General features: G+C 49.3%; 1 protein-coding gene across 11 annotated transcripts in view; it reads left to right on the top strand.

Annotated features, from left to right (window-relative positions):
- Positions 1-239: 239 nt before the first annotated feature.
- EMSY (EMSY transcriptional repressor, BRCA2 interacting) overlaps positions 240-13,512 on the top strand; it is a 51,976-nt gene continuing 38,703 nt past the window's right edge. For 8 of the 11 annotated variants that reach the window (XM_058185968.1, XM_058185967.1, XM_058185964.1 and 5 more), the window contains exons 1-2: positions 240-369; positions 12,510-12,618. In XM_058185968.1, the coding sequence (XP_058041951.1) occupies positions 12,593-12,618 (26 nt within the window). In that variant the 5' untranslated portion in view covers positions 240-369; positions 12,510-12,592. Of the gene's footprint in view, positions 370-1,042; positions 1,166-4,437; positions 4,581-12,509; positions 12,619-13,512 lie in introns of those variants that run through there. The other 3 variants (XM_058185969.1, XM_058185961.1, XM_058185960.1) reach the window with 2 other exon arrangements.

The raw sequence follows: 13,512 nt of genomic DNA, 5'->3' as shown, positions 1-13,512 counted from the left end.
TCCATCCATCCATCCATCCTTCCTGCCCCGCACGCCGGAGCTGCGATGGGGAACCGGAAGTGTTAGACGCTTCCATCCGATCGCTTCTCTATACACATACACACACACAAAAAATCCTCTCCTCCCACCCAGCCCTTTGCTTTGGAGACGAGGCTCCTCCTCCCTGCCTTCCTGCAGCGAGAAGGCCGACGGGGGCGGGACTACATCCCCCGGCATGCCCCGGGCGCCGCCGCGCAGGCGTACTGCCCGCGCTCCCCTGCCATCTTGGCTGCTTCCGCGGGAGCCGCCAAACAAACGCGAAGGTGCCCCGAAGCCCATCGGCCGCCGCGGGGCGGAGGGGTCGATGGTGGCGCCGGGGAGGGCTGGCAGGTGGGTCCGGCGGGGGCCTGGCGGTAGGGACGGGGACGGCGGGAGCATGACGGGGACGGTGGTGGTTGGTGCAAAGGAGGACTGCAAAGCCCATCATCCCCCACCCCGGGTGGGGAAGGGAGGGATGCCTCCCCCCCTCCACACTCCTCAGCCGCCGCCGCCAGCGCCTCAGCTGACACGCCGCCCACAGGCTCCTTTCTCCTCTAATCACCCTCCTGAGGAGAAGGACCACCGGCCCCATCATCCCCGCCCGACCCGCTCTCGTCGTCGTCGTCGTCATCCCCCCCAGCCCCACCATCCCCTGCCTCTGGGAGCGGGGTTGAGAATTCCATGGAAAGTGTGTGTCTGTGTGTGTGTGTGAGGGAGGGAGCGACTACAACTCCCATGCTCCACAGCCGGTGGAGAGTGTGGGGTGCTGCCTGGATTTGTGGGGGGTGCCAGAGAGAATAACTTGTGTGTGTGTGTGGGGGTTGTTGTCCTCCTTTGGGTGAGGAGATTATGGGGGTGTTTTGAGGGGAAAAAATAGGAAAAGTGGGTGGTCTTTCTCTCCTCCCACCCAGCCCTTTGCTTTGGAGACGAGGCTCCTCCTCCCTGCCTTCCTGCAGCGAGAAGGCCGACGGGGGCGGGACTACATCCCCCGGCATGCCCCGGGCGGCGCCGCGCAGGCGTACTGCCCGCGCTCCCCTGCCATCTTGGGTGCTTCCGCGGGAGCCGCCAAACAAACGCGAAGGTGCCCGAAGCCCATCGCCCGCCGGGGGGCGGGGGGGTCGATGGTGGGGCCGGGGAGGGCTGGCAGGTGGGTCCGGCGGGGGCCCGGCGGTAGGGACGGGGACGGCGGGAGCATGACGGGGACGGTGGTGGTTGGTGCAAAGGAGGACTGCAAAGCCCATCATCCCCCACCCCGGGTGGGGAAGGGAGGGATGCCTCCCCCCCTCCACACTCCTCAGCCGCCGCCGCCGCCATCGCCTCAGCTGACACGCCGCCCACAGGCTCCTTTCTCCTCTAATCACCCTCCTGAGGAGAAGGACCACCGGCCCCATCATCCCCGCCCGACCCGCTCTCGTCGTCGTCGTCGTCATCCCCCCCAGCCCCATCATCCCCTGCCTCTGGGAGCGGGGTTGAGAATTCCATGGAAAGTGTGTGTCTGTGTGTGTGTGTGAGGGAGGGAGCGACTACAACTCCCATGCTCCACAGCCGGTGGAGAGTGTGGGGTGCTGCCTGGATTTGTGGGGGGGGGGAGTGCCAGAGAGGAATAACTTGTGTGTGTGTGTGGGGGGGTTGTTGTCCTCCTTTGGGTGAGGAGATTATGGGGGTGTTTTGAGGGGAAAAAATAGGAAAAGTGGGTGGTCTTTCTCTCCTCCCCTTTTTATGGGAGGGGAGGGGTCTTACTCCCCTTTATTTTTGCAGGGCCCTGATTGGTTTCCATCTCTACCCCCCACCCCCACTGTGGAAGGCGGGGTGGGGGGTGGGGTGGGTTGCATCTCTTCCTCTAGTTTCCCCTCCCCCCCATTTTTTTTCCTCTTCTTTTCTCCCCTCCCTTCCTTTTTTTGCATCTAATTTTCCCTTCCCTCCTTTTTTCTATCCAAATTCCCCCTCCCTTCCTTTTTTTGCATCTCTTGCTCTAGTTCCTCCTTTTTATCCCATTGGTTTCCCCTTCCTCCCTTTTTTTGTATCCCTTTTATTTTTCCCTCCCCTCCCCCCTTTCTTTCTGGTTTGCTCTTCCTCTGCCCCCCTTTTTTTGCATCTCTCCCTCTAGTTTTCTTTCCCCTCCTTCTTTTTTTTCCCCTTCTGGCTTGCCTTTCTCCTCTTTTTTGGAATCTCTTCCTCTAATTTCCTCTTCCCCCGTTTTTCCAGTTTCTCCTTCCTCCCTTTTTTCCTTCCAGTTTCCCCTTCCTCTTCTTCTCCTTCCAGTTTCACTTCCCCTTCTTTCCTTCCAATTTCTCCTTCTTTCTCTTTTTCCTTCCAATTTCCCCTTCCTCCTCTTCGCCTTCCAATTTCCTCTTCCTCCTCTCCTTCCAATTTCACTCCCCCCTTTTTTCTTTCCTATTTCTTCTTCCTTCCCTTTTCCTTCCAGTTTCCCCTTCCTCCTCTTCTCCTTCCAGTTTCACTTCCCCCTTCTTTCCTTCCAATTTCCTTTTCCTTCCAATTTCTCCTTCCTCCTCTTCTTCCAGTTTCACTTCCCCTTCTTTCCTTCCAATTTCTCCTTCCTCCTCTTCTCCTTCCAGTTTCACTTCCCCTTCTTTCCTTCCAATTTCCCCTTCCTTCCCTTGTTCCTTCCAATTTCCCCTTCCTCATCTTCTCCTTCCAGTTCACTTCCCCCTTCTTTCCTTCCAATTTCCCCTTCCTTCCCTTGTTCCTTCCAGTTTCACTTCCCCCTTCTTCTTTCCTATTTCTTCTTCCTTCCCTTTTCCTTCCAGTTTCCCCTTCCTCCTCTTCTCCTTCCAGTTTCACTTCCCCCTTCTTTCCTTCCAATTTCCCCTTCCCTTTTCCTTCCAATTTCTCCTTCCTCCTCTTCTTCCAGTTTCACTTCCCCTTCTTTCCTTCCAATTTCCCCTTCCTCCTCTTCTCCTTCCAGTTCACTTCCCCCTTCTTTCCTTCCAATTTCCCCTTCCTTCCCTTGTTCCTTCCAATTTCCCCTTCCTCATCTTCTCCTTCCAGTTCACTTCCCCCTTCTTTCCTTCCAATTTCCCCTTCCTTCCTTGTTCCTTCCAGTTTCACTTCCCCCTTCTTCCAATTTCTCCTTCCTTCCCTTTTTCCTTCCAATTTCCCCTTCCTCATCTTCTCCTTCCAGTTTCACTTCCCCTTCTTCCAATTTCTCCTTCCTTCCCTTTTTCCTTCCAATTTCCCCTTCCTCATCTTCTCCTTCCAGTTCACTTCCCCCTTCTTTCCTTCCAATTTCCCCTTCCTTCCCTTGTTCCTTCCAGTTTCACTTCCCCCTTCTTCCAATTTCTCCTTCCTTCCCTTTTTCCTTCCAATTTCCCCTTCCTCATCTTCTCCTTCCAGTTTCACTTCCCCTTCTTCCAATTTCTCCTTCCTTCCCTTTTTCCTTCCAATTTCCCCTTCCTCATCTTCTCCTTCCAGTTCACTTCCCCCTTCTTTCCTTCCAATTTCCCCTTCCTTCCCTTGTTCCTTCCAGTTTCACTTCCCCTTCTTCCAATTTCTCCTTCCTTCCCTTTTCCTTCCAATTTCCCCTTCCTCCTCTTCTCCTTCCAGTTTCACTTCCCCCTTCTTTCCTTCCAATTTCCCCTTCCCTTTTCCTTCGAATTTCTCCTTCCTCCTCTTCTTCCAGTTTCACTTCCCCTTCTTCCAATTTCTCCTTCCTTCTCTTTTTCCTTCCAATTTCCCCTTCCTCGTCTTCTCCTTCCAGTTCACTTCCCCCTTCTTTCCTTCCAATTTCTCCTTCCTTCCCTTTTTCCTTCCAATTTCTCCTTCTCTCCTTCCCAATTTCCCCTTCCCCCACTTTTCCTTCCCAATTTCCCCTTCCTTCTTTTTTCTTTCCAGTTTCCCCTTCCTCCCTTTTATCCCTCTAGCATCCCCTTCCTCTTTTTTGCTTTTCTAATTTCCCCTTCCCCTTATTTTTAGCCTCTCTCTCTCACTCTCTCTGGTTTTCCCCTTTTTTTGGGCGGTGGGAAAGGCAGTTGTAGCGGTGGGGGTCATTTTTGATGCTTACTTTTTCCACAGGTGAGTTTTTCCTTCCCCTGTCCTAGGCTTCTCCCCCTCCCCCATTTTAAATCATTTTGAAGGGCAGGAAAGTAAAATTGGCTTCTTGTTTTTCAAACTTCCTTCTGGCTGAGATTTTTTCTGGTGTGTGTGTGCTCTCTTGGCAGCCCACATTCCCCTTTTAAAGGCAAATAGAAGCCATTTCTCTCTTTTCCTCCCCCCTGGAGTTTCTTACCTGCCCCCCTCCTTTCCCCCCATTGTCTTTTCTATCTTTTTTTTTGCGGGGGGGGGGGTGTCTTAGCTTTTGTTGGGGGATAGGCCCATCTCCTATGGAGCAATACTGGCCTTACTCATGTCTACTCATTGGTGAGAATCCAAAGCAGCGGTGAAATGCTACCGGTTCGTTCCAGTTTAGGCGAACTGGTAGCGGCGGTGGCACGTGGTTTGGCGAACCGGTAGCAGCAGCGGCTCGAAGCTCCGCCCACCCACTCAGACATTGTTATTACCTGTTTTTGACCCTCTGCGCACACACTTTTGAAGCGGTAGGGAAGGTAAGTAGATTTCACCCCTGATCCAAAGGGGTATTTTTTGGGTTGTGGAAGGACCGGGGTGACATGATAGCATCTTCCAATATTTGAGGGGTTGTCCCCAAAGAAGAGCAGGGGGTCAACCTATTCTCCAAAGCACCTGAAGGCCAGACAAGAAGTAACAGATGGAAACTAATTAAGGAGAGAAGCATATTTCCTGACAGTGAGAACGATGAATCAGTGGAACTACTTGCCACTAGAAGTTGTGGGTGCTCCAACACTGGAGGTTTTGAAGAAGAGATTGGGCAACTGTTTGTCTGACATGGTGTAGGGTCTCCTGCTTGAGCAGAGGGTTGGACTGGAAGACCTCCAAGGTCCCTCCCAACTCTATATTATTCTGTTCTGTTTATCTTTCAGTATTTCCCTTGTTAAAGAGGGTTTTGAATAGTGATGGATTGAGTTAGCTGTATATTATTTCTTTACTTCATGTTTTATCCCTTTTGTTGGTTTTTTAAAAGGTTTTTGTCTATGCGCAATATATTTTACAGCTTTTAAATTATTGTTGCATTTCTGCTCTTCTTAGTGCTGGTCTGTGACTGCAAGTCAAGATTTTATTGGATTTGAGAAGGCGGAAGGTTTGAAAGCCCAGTCCTTCTCAAACCAATTTGGTTTTTAGGATGTGTGGGTTTTAATAGGGATTGATGCAAACAAATTCCGTCTTGATCTGGTTCTTTACAATTGTCCATTGTCTTGTAATGCCCTCTGTTGCGTATATTTGCCCCTAAATCTTGCCACATCTAGCCTGGGGCAATTCAACCTCCCCAGAAGTCTTCTAGGAAACTGGAATTAGGAAGCTGTGGTTGATGTGTCCTTGGATGACCCAACTCCCTTGCATGCAGGCACAACTTCTTTGTGTGTAATTGCCAGTTGCTAAGCCTTTGCACTGTGGGTCCCTCCGCTGTGACTTTCCCTCCCTCCCATCTATGTGTATTTCAACTGCTCATCTGGACCATTTGAAGCTTTTTAAGGTCCGCTGTCTGTTGACTGATCCTAATTTTGGCCCGCTCTGCCTACTTACCCATTGGAAGAGTTGTATGTCTGACGGGTATTGAATTTCCTGCCTAAGCAGGGGGTTGGACTAGAAGACCTCCAGTGTCCCTCCCAACTCCTAGTCTACTCTACTCTACTCTATTTATTCTGTATTCTCGTCTCTTCTGTTTTATTCTACTCTATTCTGTTCTATTCCATTCCACTGTTCTGTTCTGTTCTGTTCTACTCTACTCTACTCTACTCATTCTGTATTCTCTTCTCTTCTCTTTTCTTCCCTTCTGTTCTATTCTATTCTATTTTACATGCTATTTTAGTCAAACTATTCTATTCTATTCATTCTGTAATCTCTCTCTTCCTGTATTTCTCTTCCCTTCCCTTCTCTTGTCTTGTCTTGTCTTGTCTTCTCTTCCCTTCCCTTCCCTTCCCTTCCCTTCCCTTCTCTGTCTCTATTCTATTCTATTCTATTCTATTCTATTCTATTCTATTCTATTCTATTCTATTCTATTCTATTCTATTCTATTCTATTCCTACTCCTATTCTCATTCTTACTGTATTCCTATTCTAGAATAGAATAGAATAGAATTTTTTTTTTATTGGCCAAGTGTGATTGGACACACAAGGAATTTGTCTTTGGTGCATATGCTCTCAGTGTACATAAAAGAAAAGATACCTTCATCAAGGTACAACATTTACAACACAATTGATGATCAATATATCAATATAAATCATAAGGATTGCCAGCAACAAGTTATAGTCATACAGTCATAAGTGGAAAGAGATTGGTGATGGGAACTATGAGAAGATTAATAGTAGTGCAGATTCAGTAAATAGTCTGACAGTGTTGAGGGAATTATTTGTTTAGCAGAGTGATGGCCTTCGGGAAAAAACTGTTCTTGTGTCTAGTTGTTCTGGTGTGCAGTTTTGAGGGTAGGAGTTGATGCGAGGGATCTGCAAATATTTTCACGGCCCTCTTCTTGATTCGTGCACTATACAGGTCCTCAATGGAAGGCAGGTTGGTAGCAATTATTTTTTCTGCAATTCTAATGATCCTCTGAAGTCTGTGTTTTTCTTGTTGGGTTGCAGAATAGAATAGAATAGAATTATATTCTATTAATATAAGGTTTACTTCTGACCTCCTAGTAGATCTGAATGAGGATTTAGGGGATTCCCAAAGGATTCTGGGAACGAAATTGCCAGATAAACCAGGATTTGTCTATTGTCTATTGACGGATCATAAATGTTGACCAAATCTATGTAGTTACCCATTGGAGCAGGACTGTGCATGATGGATATTAAATGCATCCACAGGCGACATTAGAGATATTGATGAGAATTTAGGGGATTTCCAAAGGATTCTGGGAACAAAACTGTCAGATCAACGTTTGTCTATTAACTGATTATAATTTTGGCCAAGTTGTGTCTAGTAACCCATTGGGGCAGGATGTTGTGTGTCAGTTATTGAATGTAACCTCAGGTGACATTCTGAGGCGGTACAAGTAATCCTCGACTTATGACCATGAGAGAGCCCAACATACCTGTTGCTAAGAGAGGCATTTATAGAGTTTTGCCTCTCCTTTTACAATCTTTCTTGCCACGGTTGTTCAGTGAATCGCTGCCGTTCATCAGTCACACGGTCGTTGAGTGAATCCCATTGGCTCTACTTGTTCGGAAGGTCGATCACACGGATCCCGGAACGCTGCCACGGTCATAAGTATGAACCCGTTGCCAAGCATCTCAGTTTTGATCACATGACCAGGGGGATGCTACGCCCAAGGTCGGTAAGGGTGAAAAGAGGTCCTAAGTCGCCTTTTTTCCCGGCGCCTTTGTAATGGTGAACGGTCGCTAAATGAACTGCCATAAATCGAGGACTACGTGTGGATGGTTTTTAGCGGGGTTCCCAAAAGAATTTAGGAACAATTCATGCAAAGGGCCTGCAGGGGGGCCTATTAGGAGGGCATGGAATAAAGAGATTCTCAGGTTTTGTGAACCAACATCTGCTTGCCTTTTGTGATAGACACACACACACACACACACACACACACACACACACACACACACGGACGGACTACCCTTCAGCTAAGTGTGTGGAAAATGTAGCACAGTTTCTGGGAAATGCAGGAAGGTGCTCGGATACAAGGATCCAGCTATTCTCAGGGTGGTCCAGTAATTTTAAATGGATTTTCCCGAACAGGAAGTGGTTTGTGGTTTACTGCTGAATGACAATCACACCACCCCTGGAAGTGCTGGATTCACATTCCTTCCCTGGAGCATGCTTGCACTTGCTGAAGCTCGGCGCTCAACCTCTAAGGAAGGCATTTATTTATTTATGTATTTATTGGTTGATTTATTTGTATCTATTCTTTTTTACAAATAACTCGAGGCAGCAACTCGACGCCTCCTATTTCCCCCACAACAACAGCAACCCTGTGAAGTGGGTTGGACTGAGAGCGGTAGACTGGTTCAAAGACAGAGAACTCACCATCTCCTGGGGATTGGCCCAAAGTCACCCAGCTGGCTTTCATGCCTAAGGCAGGACTAGAACTCTCCATCTCCTGGTGATTGGCCCAAAGTCACCCAGCTGGCTTTCATGCCTAAGGCGGGACTAGAACTCTCCATCTCCTGGTGATTGGCCCAAAGTCACCCAGCTGGCTTTCATGCCTAAGGCGGGACTAGAACTCTCCATCTCCTGGTGATTGGCCCAAAGTCACCCAGCCAGGTTTCATGCCTAAGGCGGGACTAGAACTCTCCCTTTCCTGGGGATTGGCCCAAAGTCACCCAGCTGGCTTTCATGCCTAAGGCAGGACTAGAACTCTCCATCTCCTGGTGTTTGGCCCAAAGTCACCCAGCTGGCTTTCATGCCTAAGGCAGGACTAGAACTCTCCATCTCCTGGTGATTGGCCCAAAGTCACCCAGCTGGCTTTCATGCCTAAGGCAGGACTAGAACTCACCATCTCCTGGTGTTTGGCCCAAAGTCACCCAGCTGGCTTTCATGCCTAAGGCGGGACTAGAACTCTCCATCTCCTGGTGATTGGCCCAAAGTCACCCAGCCAGGTTTCATGCCTAAGGCAGGACTAGAACTCTCCCTTTCCTGGGGATTGACCCAAAGTCACCCAGCTGGCTTTCATGCCTAAGGCGGGACTAGAACTCTCCCTCTGTAGCCTGGTGCCTTAACCCCTGGACCAAACTAGTTCTTTGCAGAACTCACCAAAGGGTGAGGTCTCCTCATATCCCATGGCTGCAGGTACCAACGAGCAATTGAGAGACCCCTCTGAGCTTCTCTGGAAAGGAGAAGTCCTTGGGGCTTGTTGGACAGATAATCTGGGAGTTGTGGAAGTCCACAAGTCTCACAGTTCCCTAGTTTGGAGTCCCCTCGTCTTGAGCATCACAACTGTTGTTGTTTGCTACTAAAATGATTGACGTATTTTTCGCTCCATAAGAGACACTTTTGTGTCTTTCAAAAGTGGGTGGAAATGTCTGTGTGTCTTATGGAGCGAATAGTGCCGAAGCCTCGCCCACCCACTGGCCCCCACCCTTCAGCCATTTTCTGCCTCCGCTGGTCCCAGTTTTGGCCTCCACGCATCCCAGTTTTGGCCTGTGCGTGCCCCATTGTTATTCTCCATGTGTCCCATTTTTGGCCTCCATGCATCCCATTTTTGGCCTTCTTGCGTCCCATTTTCAGCCTCTGTGTCCCTTTTTCGGCCTCCAAGCGTCCCTTTTTCAGCCTCCATGTGTCCCTTTTTCGGCCTCCGTGTGTCCCTTTTTCGGCCTCCGTGCGTCCCTTTTTCGGCCTCCAAGCGTCCCATTTTCAGCCTCCGTGCGTCCCTTTTTCAGCCTCCATGTGTCCCGTTTTTGGCCTCCATGCGTTCCATTTTCAGCCTCTGTGTCCCATTTTCAGCCTCCGTGCGTCCATTTTTCAGCCTCCGTGCGTCCCATTTTCAGCCTCCGTGCGTCCCATTTTCGGCTTCCAAGTGTCCCATTTTTGACCTCCACAAAGGAAGCCGAAAACAGGATGCGCAGTGGCCGAAAATGGAAGTGCGTCTTATGGAGTGAAAAATATGGTAGTTGACCAACTCTCCGTGATCACAGAAGACCAGACTGCAAGATTCAGATTGATTATATTTCTAGCCTCCAGCAAAATTCTAGCAAAACTCACTTAACCAATGTCTTGCTTAACAACAGAAATTTTGGGCTCAGTTGTCATAAGTCGAGGACTACCCGTAAACACCCCCCCCCCCGTTGCTATAGTTATGAATCGGAGGAGAAAACTTTCGGCCTCTTCGCCTCCTTCCACGTGTCGAAAAGGAGCCTCTGGAAACTGGCGAGGTGTGTCTTGACTTGCAGTTGCCGCTCTGTGGATGCCAGCCCATTGCCTAAAACAACAACAACAACAACCTTTTTTGTGTGAGTGGGTGAAGAAGTGCGCTTGGAACCTTCCTGGTTTCCGAGCTCTTTCATTTCCTGCAATTACCGTGTTTGGGAGGTGCCAGTTCCTCTCCTTACATATCCGTGCCCTCAGGGGGTTGTGTGTGCAACTCTTTTGCGATTGCCCTATGCAACCCGGATTGAGTCACACTTGTAGGCTCTCTGGAGGTGTGGCTGGGTGCCTTTTGGTGCTGGGAGGGTCGGAATTGAGAGTTTGCAATAGTTGTGGTGAATTTGCACCAGCGGCTTTTAAAAAAAAAATAAATCAGAGAATTTCCATTGCCAGCTTATAAAAACGAAGCGTCTTCGTATTAAAAATTTGCAGGTCGTTTTAAGATGTAGGTCGGTCCTCAAGCTGCTTTTTTTTTTTCCAAAAGGCAAGCGGACTTTGTCTTTCCTGGAAGACGTTTCGCTTCTCCTCCAAGAAGCTTCCTCAGTTCTTCACTTCAGAACCGGAAGAAGCTCCTTGGATTGAGAAGCGAAACGTCTTCAAAGGAATTTTAAAAAAAAGAAGAAGAAGAAAGCCCACTCGCCTTTTTGGAAAAGACATCTTTTTGACAGCGGTGGGTTCTACCGGTTTGCCCTGCGCATGCGCCTTTTGTGCATGCTCCTGTCGTTCGTGCATGTGCCCAGCCTTCCGCGCATGCGCCCGGCCTCCTGCGCATGCGCCCGGCCTCGAAAACATGGCTAAATAGGGTGGCATTACGGCCACCCTCAGTCGCTGCTACCGGTTCACCCGAATCTGTTCGAACCGGCTGAATACCAAATTCTGCTTTCGGATAACCATGACCTGTGTGACTGAGAATCTTCATAGACATTTGGGGTGCAGGCCTTAACCAGGACAGCATATCAGAATTTCTGCATCCAAACGTTAAAAAAAAAAAGACACACCTTATTCAAATTTGCTCCATTTTGAAATACAGCTACTCCTCCATTTACGACCGCAATGGAGCCCAACATTTAAGTGAGACATCGGTTAAGTGAGTTTTGCCCCCATTTTACGGCTTTTCTCGCTGCAGCTGTTAAGCGAATCAATGCCTTTGCTAAGTGAATCGCCCGGTGGTGAAGTGAATCTTGCTTCCCCATTGATTTTGCCTGTCAAGAAAGTCACAAAAGGGGATCACGTGACACACACACACCCCCGGGGGGACGCTGCCACGGTCATAAGTATGAAGTATGATCTCTCAATATACGTTCATAAGTGATCCTCCGTTTACGAGCTTAATGGAGGCCGGAATGTTGGCTGTGGAATTCTGGGAAGTTGAAGTCTGCAGATGTTCAGATCACCAAGGTGGAAAATCAATTGCTTTAACAGCAATTAATTGCTAGGTCTCTGTGTATGCCCAGGCCCTTCTAAATCACATGAAATATTAGTATTAGTTTATAAAGCCTTAGTAAAACCACACTTGGAATACTGCATCCAGTTTTGGCCACCACAATATATTTAAAAACATTGAGATTCTGGAAAGAGTGCAGAGAAGAGCAACCAAGAGGATTAGGGGACTGGAGGCTAAAACATGAAGAACGGTTGCAGGAACTGAGTATGTCTAGTTTAATAAAAAGAAGAACTAGGGGAGACATGATAGCAGTGTTCCAATATCTCAGGGGTTGCCACAAAGAAGAGGGAGTCAAGCTATTCTCCAAAGCACCTGAGGGTAGAACAAGAAGCAATGGGTGGAAACTCATCAAGGAGAGAAGCAACCTAGAACTAAGGAGAAATTTCCTCACAGTAGGAACAATTAATCCAGTGAAACGACTTGCCACTAGAAGTTGCTCCATCACTGAAGGTTTTTAAGAATTTTGCCAATCATTTGTCTGAAATGGTATAGGGCCGTGATAGTGAACCTTTGACGTTCCCGCGTGCCAGCCTGTGTGCCGGAAGTGGCACGCGAAACCATCCCGCGAGGTATGCACGGCCCCGCTGGTGCGCGCAGGAGCACCAATACCCGGATGAGCGGTGGTCCATCGCGCATGCGTGAGCCGGCACCCAAACTCCCGGATACTGGCCTGGAAGTGCGCCCAACGAACAGCTGGCCCTCATGCATGCGCGCAACGTCAACCCAGAATCTTGGGTGCCGGCCTGCGCATGTGTGCCAGAACGCCACTCTTCCGGGTTCTGCTGCCCCCCGCAGATGACGGCCAGCTGACTGGCGCGTGTGTTATCACAGGAACGCAGAAAAGGAGCCAGTGAGGCTGCGCATTCTTCGTGGGATGGTTTCGCGTGCTGTTTCCGGCACACATGCCATAGTTCACCGACACTGGTATAGGGTCTCCTCCTTGAGCAGGGGGGGTTGGACTGGAAGACCTCCAAGGTCCCTTCCCACTCTGTTTTCCTGGGTTGTTGTTGTTGATTTTTTTGGGAAGGTTTCGTTCTGCCTCCAGAGGGGGTACAAGGACCCAGAACGGTTGGCGGGCACAGCATGGCGTTCAAAAGGTTGCGCAGAAAGTCGTTCTCCCCTAACGCGCTCTGTGGCTTTGCAGGGAGGCTGAGCTCTGCGGGAGCCGACTGACGGAGGAACGATGCCGGTGGTGTGGCCAACACTTCTGGACCTCAGCAGGGATGAATGCAAAAGGGTGCTCCGCAAATTGGGTAAGTGCAGCCTGGGAGGGAAGGACAAGATCCTAGACCTCAAGGTGGAAAGCAGGTACGATGTGGGTATGAAGTAACCGGAGGCCGGCTTCACATAATTTAACAACTGGTTCACCCAGCGCCGAAAATGTGCGCACCCGCTTTCCGTGCATGCGTGCGGCTTTTGACAGTTTGCGAGCATGCGCACGGTTTAAAAAAACGTGGCTAAATAGGACGGCATAGAGCTGGGGCGGGTGGGCGGGCCTACCCGCAGGTCGCAACTATCGATTTGCCCGCTGGTCCGAACCGGCTGAATCCCACTGGATTCAGCCGGTTCGCTGGAAGTAACACATACTAAAGCACCAAGAGGAGGAGGGTAAAAGTATGGGAGATCTTATTGGTCAGGGCTTTGAGGGACAACCCCCCCCCCCCAATCTATCGTAAGATTTAATGTATCAAATGATCCGTCTCTTGATTCCAGTGATTTTATGCAGTTCCAAATGGTTTTTTTTTATCATATTAAGAATTTATTTATTTATTATTTATATTTTTATACCGCCCTTCTCCGAAGACTCAGGGCGGTATACAGCCAGAATAAAACAGTAACACAACAATTAAAACAATGCCCATCTCTCTTATAGAAGGACTCTGGGTGGTGTACAATAAAGAGGGGTGTGTTGGGAGCAGAGGGGAGGGGGAATCTGCTGTCAATCTAGCAGCCCCCTCCAGAGTAAAACTACCCCATTGGTCGTCAGATCAATGTTCTGACCCAGCTCCCCAAACACGACAAACCCTCTTGAAGTTAACGCAAAGATTCCTTTATTAGGAGCGCCAGCAGCCCTGGCAAAAAGTTTCTCACCACAGGCTAACAAGTCCGTCCGTCCAAAAGATGAATAGTTGTCTGCCACACCTATT

This window comes from Ahaetulla prasina, chromosome 5 (genome assembly GCF_028640845.1).
Source record: "Ahaetulla prasina isolate Xishuangbanna chromosome 5, ASM2864084v1, whole genome shotgun sequence".
Taxonomy (NCBI): domain Eukaryota; kingdom Metazoa; phylum Chordata; class Lepidosauria; order Squamata; family Colubridae; genus Ahaetulla; species Ahaetulla prasina.
This window is presented reverse-complemented; position numbering and strand designations above follow the sequence as displayed.